Raw genomic sequence first — 12,795 nt, 5'->3', positions numbered from 1 at the left:
GTGCCACAACAAGGACTCCCACCTCTCTTATTTGGAAGTGTAATTTTTGAAAATAAAGTTAGAAATTGTTTAGGAAGGATGTCTGGAATTTTCTTTAGGAAACTATCTATACTGAATTTTGGTCGTTTATTTGTTGTATGTGTTTCTGGAAGACTAGGCACCTTTTATGATTAAATCTCACGTGGGTTTTCTGTCCCTTTTGAGAGGTTTCCCATATTCGTTCCATCCTGTTCTTCATCACAGATGCTCTAATTACAGCTTTTCATTTCTGATCTGAGCCACGTCTGGTTTCCCAGGTAGATATAAACTCACCAAGCCAGATTTGGAGCTTCTTGAAAGGAAGGATCACTTATTTAACTTTGTATCTCCATTCAATAGCCCACTGTATCTTACAGGGAAGATACTTAATGTTTGATACAGGAGCAAGAGAGGACCTTCCTCCCCACCTTCCCCACCCCCACCAATGTGTTGTAGTCAGGGCTATATGCCAGTCACTCATGTAATGTTATAATTAAATTTTTGTTTTGTTTTGTTTTGTTTTTTCCTTTTAGGGCCACACCTGCAGTATATGGAAGTTCCTAGGCTAGGGGTCAAATCAGTGTTACAGCTGCCAGCCTACGCCACAGCCACAGCAACATGGGATCCACATGACATCTGTTACCACAGCTCATGGCAAGGCTGGATCCTTAACCTACTGAACAAGGCCAGGGATCGAACCCACAACCTCATGGATACTAGTCAGATTTGTTTCTGCTTTGCCACAATGGATACTCCATATAATTCAGTTTTAAGTGGTTATTCCCTAATGATCATCTGTCCAAAGCAGCCGTATAATTTTTTCTTTTCCTATCTCCAAGTGATTTAAAAAATTTTTTTCCCAGAGAACTCATTCCAATCCACTGATCTATTATTCAGTCTTTGATCATTAAATGGTCTTTCCCAAATGTTAATCCCTTGGTATTTAAATCCTACTTTTTTCTCTTTTTCTTTTTTTGGTTTAAAAAAAACCCTAAAATTCACAGCAGATATCCTCCATCTGTATTGTTTAGGTTAAAAAATGTAAAGGTGCATCTAGCATGCTACTGAAGAAAGCCACAGTTTCCAGAATAGATGTGTTATCACATGCCTACCAATATAAAGATTCTTCCATCATCACCTCTTTGTTTTCTTGGTTTATTGGCATCTACAGTAATGATGGTAGCCCCCTTCATTGTTGTAGAATTTCAAATTGTAGATTTGCCTATATCCTCCAATATGATTTCTCCCACCAACCTAAGGAACAATATATGACAATATATGAATTATTATTCAATTTTTTTTTTTTGGTCTTTTTGCTATTTCTTTGGGCCGCTCCTGTGGCATATGGAGGTTCCCAGGCTAGGGGTCGAATCGGAGCTATAGCCACTGGCCTACGCCAGAGCCACAGCAACGCGGGATCCGAGCCGCGTCTGCAACCTACACCACAGCTCACGGCAACGCCGGATCGTTAACCCACTGAGCAAGGGCAGGGACCGAACCCGCAACCTCATGGTTCCTAGTCGGATTCATTAACCACTGTGCCACGACAGGAACTCCTCAAATTTTAATATAAGAAATCCAAGGCACAGGGAGGTTAAGTAATTTGCCTGGGAGTTCCCATCGTGGCTCAGTGGTTAACGAATCTGACTATGAACCACGAGGTTGCAGGTTCGATCCCTGGCCTCGCTCAGTGGGTTAGGGATCCGGCATTGCTGTGAGCTGTGGTATAGGTCGCAGACGCGGCTCAGATCCCGCGTTGCTGTGGCTCTAGCGTAGGCCAGTGGCTACAGCTCCAATTCGACCCCTAGCCTGGGAACCTCCATATGCTGCAGAGCAGCCCAAGAAATGGCAAAAAGACCAAAAAAAAAAAAAAAAAAAAGTAATTTGCCTGAAACTACACAGCTAATAATACATAGTGAAGCCAGAACTAGAAACCAGCTATTCCTGTTCCCAAACCCTTGTTCTTGCCCTCTTTCCCTTTAAAGATGACCAAGGAATCTGTGATCCACTGTTGATGTCTAGTTTCATACAGTAGATAACATGATGGAATTACTGACATTTGAGCCTATGACACCTTAAAAAAGTAAGGTGTGCTTTTGAGGCACACAGTCTAAGTTCCTTATAATTTTTATTCTAATGAAGTTTTTCAAACAGACTGTCGGAGTGCATTGTGGACTTCTCCTGCCCTTATTGGTGCATTTCAGCTACTGTGCAGGTTTATAATCTTCTCAGTGACTAAGAATGCAGTGTTTTGATCAGCTCTGATATTATCCCTGCCTTGCTGTGCATTGTAAAGACTCCAGATGCGCACACTATATATAATTAACAATAGAAGATATATCTTTTCTCAATACGTCTTTGTCTGCCTTCATCATTTTGCCTTGTCTGTTTTCTTTTGCCAAAAAAGCCCATGCTACAATTAATGTCTTTAGAATAACACAGTGAGAGTATTTTAGTTTAAAGGAACACTGGGGGAAATTTTAGCTAGAAACATGAAGCTGGCTGTGGGGGTGGAGAGAGGAAAGGCAAAGTGTGGTTTTGACTTGACAGAAAGGGGGTTATTTGCACGAGGTCTTCCCCAGCCCGGTCAGCAAGCCATTGATTTAGGAACCTGGCCGGCTCCCATTTGCAAAGCAGATGTAAATCTGACCCTCTCCAAAGAAAGGACTTGGAGGTTGGCCTCGGGTCAGATGTAATGCCACAGGGGAAGTCCAGTTCTTAGATGAAAGCAAAATAGTATTCAATAAAAGAAGAGAAAAACATCCCACCTTTTGTGCACTATGGACCATCAAACAGTGAAATGTTGCCTTGACTTCAGAACAAGAGCTAGTCAGGATACAAGTAAGGTGAGCATTCCTCCAGCATCGTGGGAATTGACACAGATGGCGGATATGGTCCTTATTAAACAAGCACTCTGTGGCAAGACTTTGGAAGGTCGCCTTCGAAAACTTAGCATAAAAAGGAGTTGACATTTGGTGAAAAGGCAGGTGAACCCACCTCCAAGGAGTTCCGAGAAGCAGAGTTAGAGACAAAAGCTGGCAGAGTAGCACCTTCCTCTGAAGAGGAAACCATGGGGAGAACTCGTCCTGGACATGCCCACGAGCCCAAGGTGCTGCCACCAAGGACAACTTAAAAGACACCCCCCCCCCATTACCATTGTCCTAAATCAGCGTCAATTCTATGGCCTACCATCCTACGCCCTGTGCCTCGTGCCTCGGTCCCTAAATTAAGTTAGCAACCATAGTAAGATAATTTTCCAATAATAACTTTTTACAGTTTCCTGCAGCATCAAAGTACAATCAACATGTCAAGTTCTGTTCTGCAGTGAGAGAAGAGAAACCTGTGAAAATGAGTTGGGGGGGGGAGATAGATTTCTGCGGGTTCTTTTTAACAACAAAAAAACAACTCCCGCCCTCCACCTCCCACTGCTGCATTGGGTCCAGAGATCCCAAGCAGAGACTTGTTTGGGCTAATGAAGGCCTTTTCCCATCTGGGACATTCGTTCTCCTAGCAGAGGAGGCCGTTAATCAGCATCCTCCAAAACACCAATGAGCTCTGCAGATTTCGTGTGTGTTTCTGCTGCCCCGCTGCTGGGATTGTAATGGGATTTTCACAGCTGAAGAAGGCAGAGCCCCTCTCCAACTGTCCCCCCCGTCCTTCCTCCAAGAAAAGACATTTGTGAATGATTCCACATGACAGCAGCGTGTGTATGACTTGAGGTCCAGTCATTGTTTTCACACTAATTTGTTCTTGTGAACACCTCGCCCTCCCCGAGTCAGGTGAGTTTTTTAGAGGTAGATAGATGGATAGATAGACAGACTGGGAGACAGACAAAGATATCTGGTATTTCTATTTTTCAGGCATAAATAAATTCACGAAGAAGCTTCGAAATCCCTATGCCATCGACAATAATGAGCTACTCGACTTCCTCTCCAGGGTACCATCTGATGTTCAAAAGGTATGCAATGAATGGGCACCACCACAGCAGGGCCCCAGCCCTGAAGCCTGGCCAGTCCCAGAGCCAATGGGAGCACAGGGCCCTGCTTGTGTGAGTAATTGAGATCAGGAATCAACAAATCCTTAAAGAGGCCTGGCTTTCAGGGATTTGGCGAGAAAGCCTTTGTCCAAAGCATGAGATAATTGGAGAAAATTGTCCTGAAAAAGAGCTACTTAAGAACGATCTGGAACTCATACTGGGAGGCTGTAGTGCAGTGATGTGGGTCCCTTTTCTGAAGGCTCACCTCCCCAAAGAGGATAAGATGGGCTCAGCGAGCGGGTGAGCAGGAAAATGTGAGATCCTGAGCAGGGACAGGGGGCTTGCTTATTTTCCTCCTCTTCCGGATGGCAGGCATTTTACGGGAAGTAGGGACAAGAGGATTATTCTTTTTATTCTTGTGCACCCTGATTATCTCCTAGGGCTCCCTTCTAACCCTTTCCCTCTGAAGACTTAGACATGCTGAGGGCAAAGCCCCCGCTTACTCTAGTGTACCTAGAGGCAGAGATGGCGTGAAATAATTTGAGATCAATCAGCGAGTATTATTCACAGGTAATGGTCACTTAGTCCAGCAGTGTCCTGTTTCTGTGGATACATAGAGATTAACCAAGGCAATAATACCAGAGAGTCTGTAGAGCAGCCTAACTCAGCCCCCTGCAGATCAGCTCTCTGTAAATCCCGAGGAGGGGAGGCAAGCAACGATTTCTCTAGTGGAGAAGAGAATCCTAGAATAGGTAGACAGGGAGACCATGGGGTGAAAAACCATCAGGATGATCAAAGCCATAATCTTGTATTATCTGAGACAATCCCAAATCAAATATCGATTTCATCTTTAGGCCACTGTCCCGTACTTTGTTCCCTGGCAGCTCTGGGTAGATGGCAGAAATGGAGGGCTAAAAGGCCTTGGAGTTTCTTTCCCCTTTATTCCAAGTTCTAGAGACTAAAATAGACTTTGTGATGCTTTTTCCTTTTAACCTTCATTGTATGATATAATTATCTATTAAAATGCATTCTGTAAAGATGAATTTACTCATTACCATTGCATTGCACAATTATAAAATTAGTAACTTTGCCTCTGTTTGTTTTGCATTAAAGATGACAGGAATGTCACCCCCTGCTCCCCCAGGGGACCTTCACAAAACATTCTTAAGAAAAGCATGCTTTTTTCACGTATCTGCTTTCCACCAAGTATAGTTCAGCCCACGTGATGGCGTAGGATCTCCTCGGGGAGTTTGGCACAAATACTTAGAATAGTGAGCACATGTGGTCTGTAATACGATACTTTAAAGAAAGCCCTTCCACCAGCAGCCTATCCAAGCCCACACACCAAAGCAATGTGATTGCAACGTGCCATCACTTGAGTCGCAATGTGAGTTTGTGCCTGCATCCTTGAAGAGTGGAAATGCCACTCAAGCCCAACTAAGGATTGTCTGGGCACAGTTGGGACACCAGGCCTTGGTGAGGTCATCCAGCTGGAGTTGGCATGAATACAGAGGGATACAACAAAAGCACATAAGAACATTTGAGGAAGACATACAGTAAGCTGGTAAAATCTTCCATGTATCTCCAAGAGCACTTTTTAATAACACAATAGACAGTTTGCCTCTGGGGACTCCCCAAGTGCTCATATTTGTCACAGATGTTTTAGCCATTACATTGTAAATGAAATTCATTTTTGAGAGAAATCTATATTAGTCTGGGCCAGTATCAATTTCAACATTTTTTCCTTCTCTGGCAGAAGAAATGTGTATCATTTGCAGAGATTTTCTTTCCCCAAGATTTTAGATATTTTTTAAAATGAATAATTCCTAGTAAGTAGCTGTATCATATACTAAGATAAACATTCCCAAGAGGCCATTATTAAGCTTATTTCTGGTTGAAAACGGGCACACACAGAACTGAAATCATCCAGCAATGCCCGAGAGCAGGTAAGAAACCCATGCATCTCATTAGAAAAATCTGCTTTTAATATTTTGGTTTCAAGAAATGATGCATGACTTCTCAAATCCTTCCTGCAATTAATCCCTCCATGTTCCTGTGTTTAGAAAATGATTCATTACCTTTGAACCTTCCTTCCTTTGCCTTGGTTTGTCCTTGGGGAGCCATTAACACACTGCGGTGAGCTAGGGTTACCTAACCGCCAGCATCACGTCTGTTTGTTTTCACAGGTGCAGTACGCGGAACTGAAGCCCTGCAGCAGCCAGAGCCCCCTTCGGAAGAAGCGCAGTGCGCTCTAGGACACACGCGACTTTGGCCGCCAGCACCCGATTCCATGTTGGGTTGATTAGACCAGTGTCCCCTCTCGTTGCGTGGTATCTGTGCTGTCGTTCTAAAACATGTGCCGAGTGGAACCCTCTCTGTATTCCCCCCTTCTTCACATCACAGATGCACACACATGTGTGCACATCCATGTGCATGGGCGTCCTGGTTGCATCTCGAATCAACCCAGCAAAAAGAAACCATCCGGAGACTGTGAAAGACTAGCATCCCTTCTCAAAAGACTAACATCTCTTCTCAAATGGGAGATAAAGCAAGGAAGGCTTCCCTGGGTCTGAGCATCCTCCTTGAAAACAGCCAGGAGGCCACTTGGATTCAAGCATGACTTTGAACTTGTTTTCACACCTCCCACGGATTCTCATTAAGATTCAGTTAGTTCCATGCCCCACCGCACCCCCACCCCCACTCCTTTCAGATGACTATTCACGAGTCAGTTTTTTTCTCTGAGTTCACAAGTCTTTGATAGCCACCATCTACCCAAAGAATGTATATTATAAATAGATTTTTTTAAATAATTACCAGGATTAGCCCAGTTCTTTGGGGATCTTTCAACCGAGACTACGAAAGACCTACGTGTAAAATGTCAGTAAGCTGCTGGGTGCTGGATGCCAGCCTACATCGTGGTCCATTGCTGGCAGTGGATGCCCCAGGAATGGCTCAAGGGAATCGGCCATCCAAAAAGTAAAGGTTTCATGAAAGGATTTGGTTGCCATTTCTTCCGACTTGACTTTTTGCTCTTTTCCCAAATAAAAGATCTCTGTTTGTAGCTTAAGAAAGAGGGGGAGGGGGATGAATGAATGAATTCTGAAAGTATTTAAAAAAAGGGCTGAGGAGCAAGGGACTAATGTATGTGGCTGCTTATCTGATTGTCATAATGCCTTCATTTGCTTGCATTTTTAAGGAAGTAAGCCTGCTGTAGCAGTCCAAATTGATCTTTTGTTCCTGAGCAAAATAAGCTACACATAATAAAAATATATCTCAGAACCCCATTTCTATAAAAGTACCATCCAGAAGTCCTCCTTTGAATGTATCTGATTCCTATAGACTTTATCATTTCACAGTTATTCCCCCCAAGTAAAAAAAAATCCCAATGTTTGTGCATATATAAAATGTATGCAAATATCTTTTTCAAATAATATTTAAATTGTAAAAACTTTTGTTGACACATACTTTGTATGTGCAGTTATATATATATATATATATAAAATATATATTTGTGTGTGTGTATTGTAAAGAAAAGTTGAGGTAAAGAGGTCTGATTTAATAGTTTTACTATGTTTTTTTTTCCCCTCTCAGTTGTAATTTAATAATCTTCAAACAAAATGTTTATGAAAAATGCCAAAGATTCTAAACCTTATCATCCTGTGTCTGTTTTTCTTCATATTCTATCTTCCTGGGTTGCTTTCTGGCTGAGCCAGATTTCTGCATGATTTGATTTACTTCAAGTTAATGAAGCTGGCTGAAAAAGAACCTTGCAGAAATTATAAAAGCTCCAGTAAATCTCTGAGTTGTACATACAATAGATACCCAAGAACCTCTTTTGTTAAACCAGTTACTCAATCTTCTGTGTAAACAATGCCTCATTGTCTCACTCTCAACTACCATCTAGTTTATCATAGTATGTCATTTTGTAACGACCCAAGTCAGACATTTTTAAACAGACTCGTGAGATCTGATCAGTCATTTGAATGAAAACTTTCAGCAGCAAAATAACCCCTTATTTATTTAAAAATGGAACCAATACTTTATTGTTGCTCTTTTGCTATAGAATTTCAAAATGAAATAATTCGCCCGACAAGAAGGCATCATTAGTTAGACTTATTGCCTCTGTAGTCCAACTGGAATTTTCACCGTTAAGTTTAGGACCCAAACAGCAGCTGGGATGCAAGAGCAGATCAGAATTGACCTTTAATAAACAGTATATGGAAAATAACTGTTAATTGATTAAGTAGGCATGGGATGTTAAAAATGAATGTTATCTGCAAGTGAAATGTTAAGATGCACGCAAGTCATCAGAAACTTGTGTGAGAGATTAGGGGATGCTTTAGAGAAAATTTATAGGTTATGGTTTCATGGTGTGATAATTAAAAATAATTTAGTAGGAATGTTGAAGTCTGGCCAAGCTCTTCTGAATCTCTTCTCAAACCTCACACTCTTATTTCCAGCCATGCCTGGATGTTTTAAAGGCATCTCTACTTCAGCAGGTCAGACAGAAATTCAGCATTATCTCTCTCCCTCTGTGTGTTCGGGACCCCTAGCCCTACATTCTCCTTCTAGCTTTATTTCCCTTATTGGCACAGGCATTTTATGGGCTGGGGGCCCTTGGCATTCATTTGTCCCACATGCTTTTTTCCCCCACTCCCATCTCATAAAATCCAGTAGATCCAGTGTGGAAAGTTACCTTGTCCATTTCTGATCACCACCACCCAAGCCACCACCCAAGCTGAGGCCTCTGTAACTTCTCACAAGTCAAGGTAATGGTGCCAATTACATGATGCCAAATTGATCTTTCCTAGGACTCTTCCTTTCACCTGACGTACTTTCTCTCCAGTTTCTGTCCAGATTAATTCTACTCTCCTTCAAAACTTTCAAAAGTCTCCTCGGAGTTCCCGTCGTGGCGCAGTGGTTAACGAATCCGACTAGGAACCATGAGGAAGCGGGTTCAGTCCCTGCCCTTGCTCAGTGGGTTAACGATCCGGCGTTGCCGTGAGCTGTGGTGTAGGTCGCAGACGCGGCTCGGATCCCGCGTTGCTGTGGCTCTGGCGTAGGCCGGTGGTTACAGCTCCGATTCGACCCCTAGCCTGGGAACCTCCATATGCCGCGGGAGCGGCCCAAGAAATAGCAACAACAACAACAACAACAAAAAGACAAAAGACAAAAAAAAAAACTTTCAAAAGTCTCCTGTCTACATAGGCTTTCTTAGTTCCTTGGCTGGACTGGATTCCACCCTTCCCTTCTGTAACCCCACATCTTAGGTATCTTGCTGGCATCTGCCATATTCTGTCATAGCTCATAGTTACCAGAGGACTTAACTGCTGCTTTCTTCTTCTGGATAGCCCATCCTATCGGGCACCTAATAGACACTCAGAAAATGCATGATTACCTGACCAGGTCATAGAGAACTTTTCTTTCTCTGGCCTTTCATGTGTGATTCTCATAACAGAGGGCTGAGCTGGATAAATTAGTGTGGTCTACCCAAGGAAATAATTTCTTGCATTAAATGTATAGCTTGTATGGTGTGTTTTATTTATAAGAACTGGCCATGTTAATTATAAACTTTAAAATTAAATAAGGTCTTATATTTAGAGAAATTCTTACCTATGTGTCAAAGGAAAAGATGTTTTTTTGTAGGTGGTACAATTTTTTATTCTTTTTCGTAGTTATCATTTAACAAACATACCTTGCACACTGATGATATACCTGTACAAACCAGACTGCATTCCCTTGGTAGAGCCAGACATTAAATAGATATTTTTCAAGCAGTAGCATGACATTCTCAGATTCAACTTTTTAAAGGCGCATTCTGGCTGCAGTGGGTAGTCTAGCAATTATAAATATCCAGAGAAGATCTGATTGTAGGACTTTCTGATAAGATGCTGGCAGCCTGGACGCTGAAATAAGGGCACCAGAAAAAGAAAAATATATAAGTGAAATTGACAAATGGTTAGGAGATTAAAGTGAGCAGGACTTAACAGTTGCTTTACTGTGGGGTGAAGGAGAGGAGACTCAAGGATGGCTCTTCGTCTTGTCTCTGGGTCTAGGAAGAAGGTATTGCCTTTTAGCAAGAAAATTGTAAGAGCAGCTGGCAAAGAACCGTAGGAGCCCAGTTTTAATTTTTAAAATTTATTTATTTATTTATTGCTTTTTAGGGCCACACCTGTGGCATATGGAAGTTCTTAGGCTAGGGGTCAAATCGGAGCTACAGCTGCCAGCCTATGCCACAGCCACAGCTATGCAGGATCCAAGTCACATCTGCAACCTACACCACAGCTCACAGCAATGCCGGATCCTTAACCCACTGAGTAAGGCCAGGGATCGCACCCATATCCTCATGGATCCTTATCAGGTTTGCTAACCACTGAGCTACAAAGGGAACTCCAGGAGTCCAGTTGTAAATGGCATTGAGTTTGAGATGCTTGAGAAGCCTCCAAGTGGATATATCTAGAGGTGACAATGCACGGATATAGAGCTCAGGGAAAAATGCACTGTACTTGACAGTGATGCATTTAAGGGATGACAGTCATAAACAATGAATGAAGCTATGTGGTTCAAGAGGCTGAACTCAACACTCATTTAGTTTGGTCATTTAAGACTAAATAGAAATAGAATTAAATAGAAAAGCAGTAAGCATGTGTCATTATAGAATTCAAGAATAGAAGATGTTTCCAGAAAGTGGGTGTGATCTGAGATATTAAACACCACCAAGGTCAGTTAGGTTGAGGACAGAATAACAACCTTAAAACCTTAATGACATGGCAGTTTGGGAGGACCTTGGAAACAAGTCATTTCAGTGGAGAGTTAGAGAAGAAACCAGATTTGGGTTGACACGTGAGTGGGTATATGAACCCAGAGACCAAATGGAGAGAATTTTGAAAAGTTCCCCTGACAAGGGAGGGGAGAGACAGGGCAGAGACTAGGAATAAAAGAAGGTCTATAAGATGGTTTTAGTAAGAAAAAAAAAAATAGGTGTGCCATGAACTCAGTGTATACCCATCAGCTACAAAAAAATTCATCGTGAGTATGAGATGGAGTTAACCATATTCATTATTTAAAACTATGTTCTGTCAAAACCTACCTCTTCTTTACATAGTATTAATCTAATGTTTATGGCAACAGAATGGTTGAAAAATTGAAATAGAATATTCTCTGAAAATATTATGAGTAATCAATAGGTAATTGAATGAAAGTTGAAGGGTGACTTCTAAAGAATGGCTTAAAGCACATTACCTCTTTATATAGGTCTCTTGTATAAAGCCTGCCATTCTGTTCTGGCATTTTAATATAATGATCCACATAGGGAAAATGGATAGTCAAGCACGTCAAATAGTTAACATTTTATAGCACTTATCAAATGCCAGGTACTTTGTAAGTGTTTTAGATGTAATAGCCCATTTAATTTTTTTTTAAAAAAAGCAACCATGATATTCCTCTAAATACTAATTTAAAAAACCCACCAATCTTCTACAAACTCTCCTAGGAAATAACAAAAAGAATTACACTTTCCTACACATTTTATGAGGCCAGGATAATCTTAATCTCAAAACCCAAGAAGATGATACCAGAATGAAAAATTACTTACCAAAATCCCCTATGAATATAGATGCAAAATTATAAAGATATATAAGCTTCTACACTGAACAAATTAATGAGAGGAAGAAGATAAACAAGTAAAGGAATTAATGGATTAAAAGTTCAATATATTAAGATGTCAATATTATTTAATCTGATAAAAATTATAAGTTTTTTGCAGAAATTAATCAGCTGTCTCTAAAATGTACATGGGAATGCGAAGAGTTCAAAGATAGTCAAAGCAGTTGTGCAAGTGATTAACTGGAGCAGATGTCCAGATGTATCACAAACTATTGTTACCTAAGGCAATGTGGTATTGGCACAAGGGTAGACAAATAGATCAAAGAAGTAGGAAAGACCAAAAGTAGACCCACACGTATTTGGTAACATGTGACCTAATTTATGTCAAAGGTAACATATTTGCAGTGCCTTGGGACCAGAACTTTTTTGAAAATGATGTGAGGTCATTTTAGTATACATGTGGATAAAGTGAGTCTTGACCTCTTCCTTACACAATTTACAAGAATCAATTCCATATGAATTTGCAGAGCTGAAAGTAGAGGCAAAATAAAGATTTCAGACAATGTTTGTATATTTGTGTGTAAGTAAAGATTTCATAAACATAATATGCTAATCATAAAGGGAAAACACATTGTACATCATTACAATATTTTTCTTAAAAAATATGATTAAGAGAGTATAAAGACAACCACAGAGTGGTAGAAGATATGCAATCTCTATATATAGTCTGCCAAAGGATTCTTATGCAGAATGCATAAAGAATTCCTACAATGAAAAGGCAGATAACTCAGTTTAAAAAAAAATGGGCAAAAGACTCGAACAGGCACTGTACAAATGAGCCTATTCAAATGGGCAGCAAATATATAAAAAGGTGCTTAAAATCACTAACCAGCAAGCAAATGCAAATTGAGATCATGAAGTGATACAACTGCACATAGCCAGAATAGCTAAAGTGGAAAAGTCAATATTGAGGGTTGTCAGGAACATGGACAAAGAATTCTCATACTTGCTGGTGGGTGGGAATATAAATTGGTGCAATCATTTTGGAAAAACTGGCAGTATTTGTGAAAGGTGACCATATGCATACTCTGTGACCCTTCCCCAGTTTTGCACTTAGGTATATAACCAATAGATACCTGCATACGTTCAGTAAGAGACATGCCAGAGAATATCCGGAGCAGTACTACTTGTAAAAC

At 40.9% G+C, this 12,795-nt stretch overlaps 1 protein-coding gene across 16 annotated transcripts in view; it reads left to right on the top strand.

The window, feature by feature from the left end:
* The window catches only part of MCTP2 (multiple C2 and transmembrane domain containing 2), a 237,545-nt gene extending 229,899 nt beyond the window's left edge, over nucleotides 1-7,646 (top strand). For all 16 annotated transcript variants that reach the window (XM_084967038.1, XM_021099366.2, XM_084967035.1 and 13 more), the window contains 2 exons: nucleotides 3,879-3,976; nucleotides 6,181-7,646. In XM_084967038.1, coding sequence (XP_084823164.1) covers nucleotides 3,879-3,976; nucleotides 6,181-6,249 — 167 coding nt within the window. In that variant the 3' untranslated portion in view covers nucleotides 6,250-7,646. The remainder of the gene's footprint in view (nucleotides 1-3,878; nucleotides 3,977-6,180) is intronic.
* The last annotated feature ends 5,149 nt before the right edge of the window (nucleotides 7,647-12,795 follow it).

Source organism: Sus scrofa, chromosome 7, assembly GCF_054392235.1.
Source record: "Sus scrofa isolate SSC_HxYL_T2T_F1_AM1 chromosome 7, Sscrofa_HxYL_maternal_Yorkshire_Landrace_v2.0, whole genome shotgun sequence".
In the NCBI taxonomy this organism is placed as follows: domain Eukaryota; kingdom Metazoa; phylum Chordata; class Mammalia; order Artiodactyla; family Suidae; genus Sus; species Sus scrofa.
This window is presented reverse-complemented; position numbering and strand designations above follow the sequence as displayed.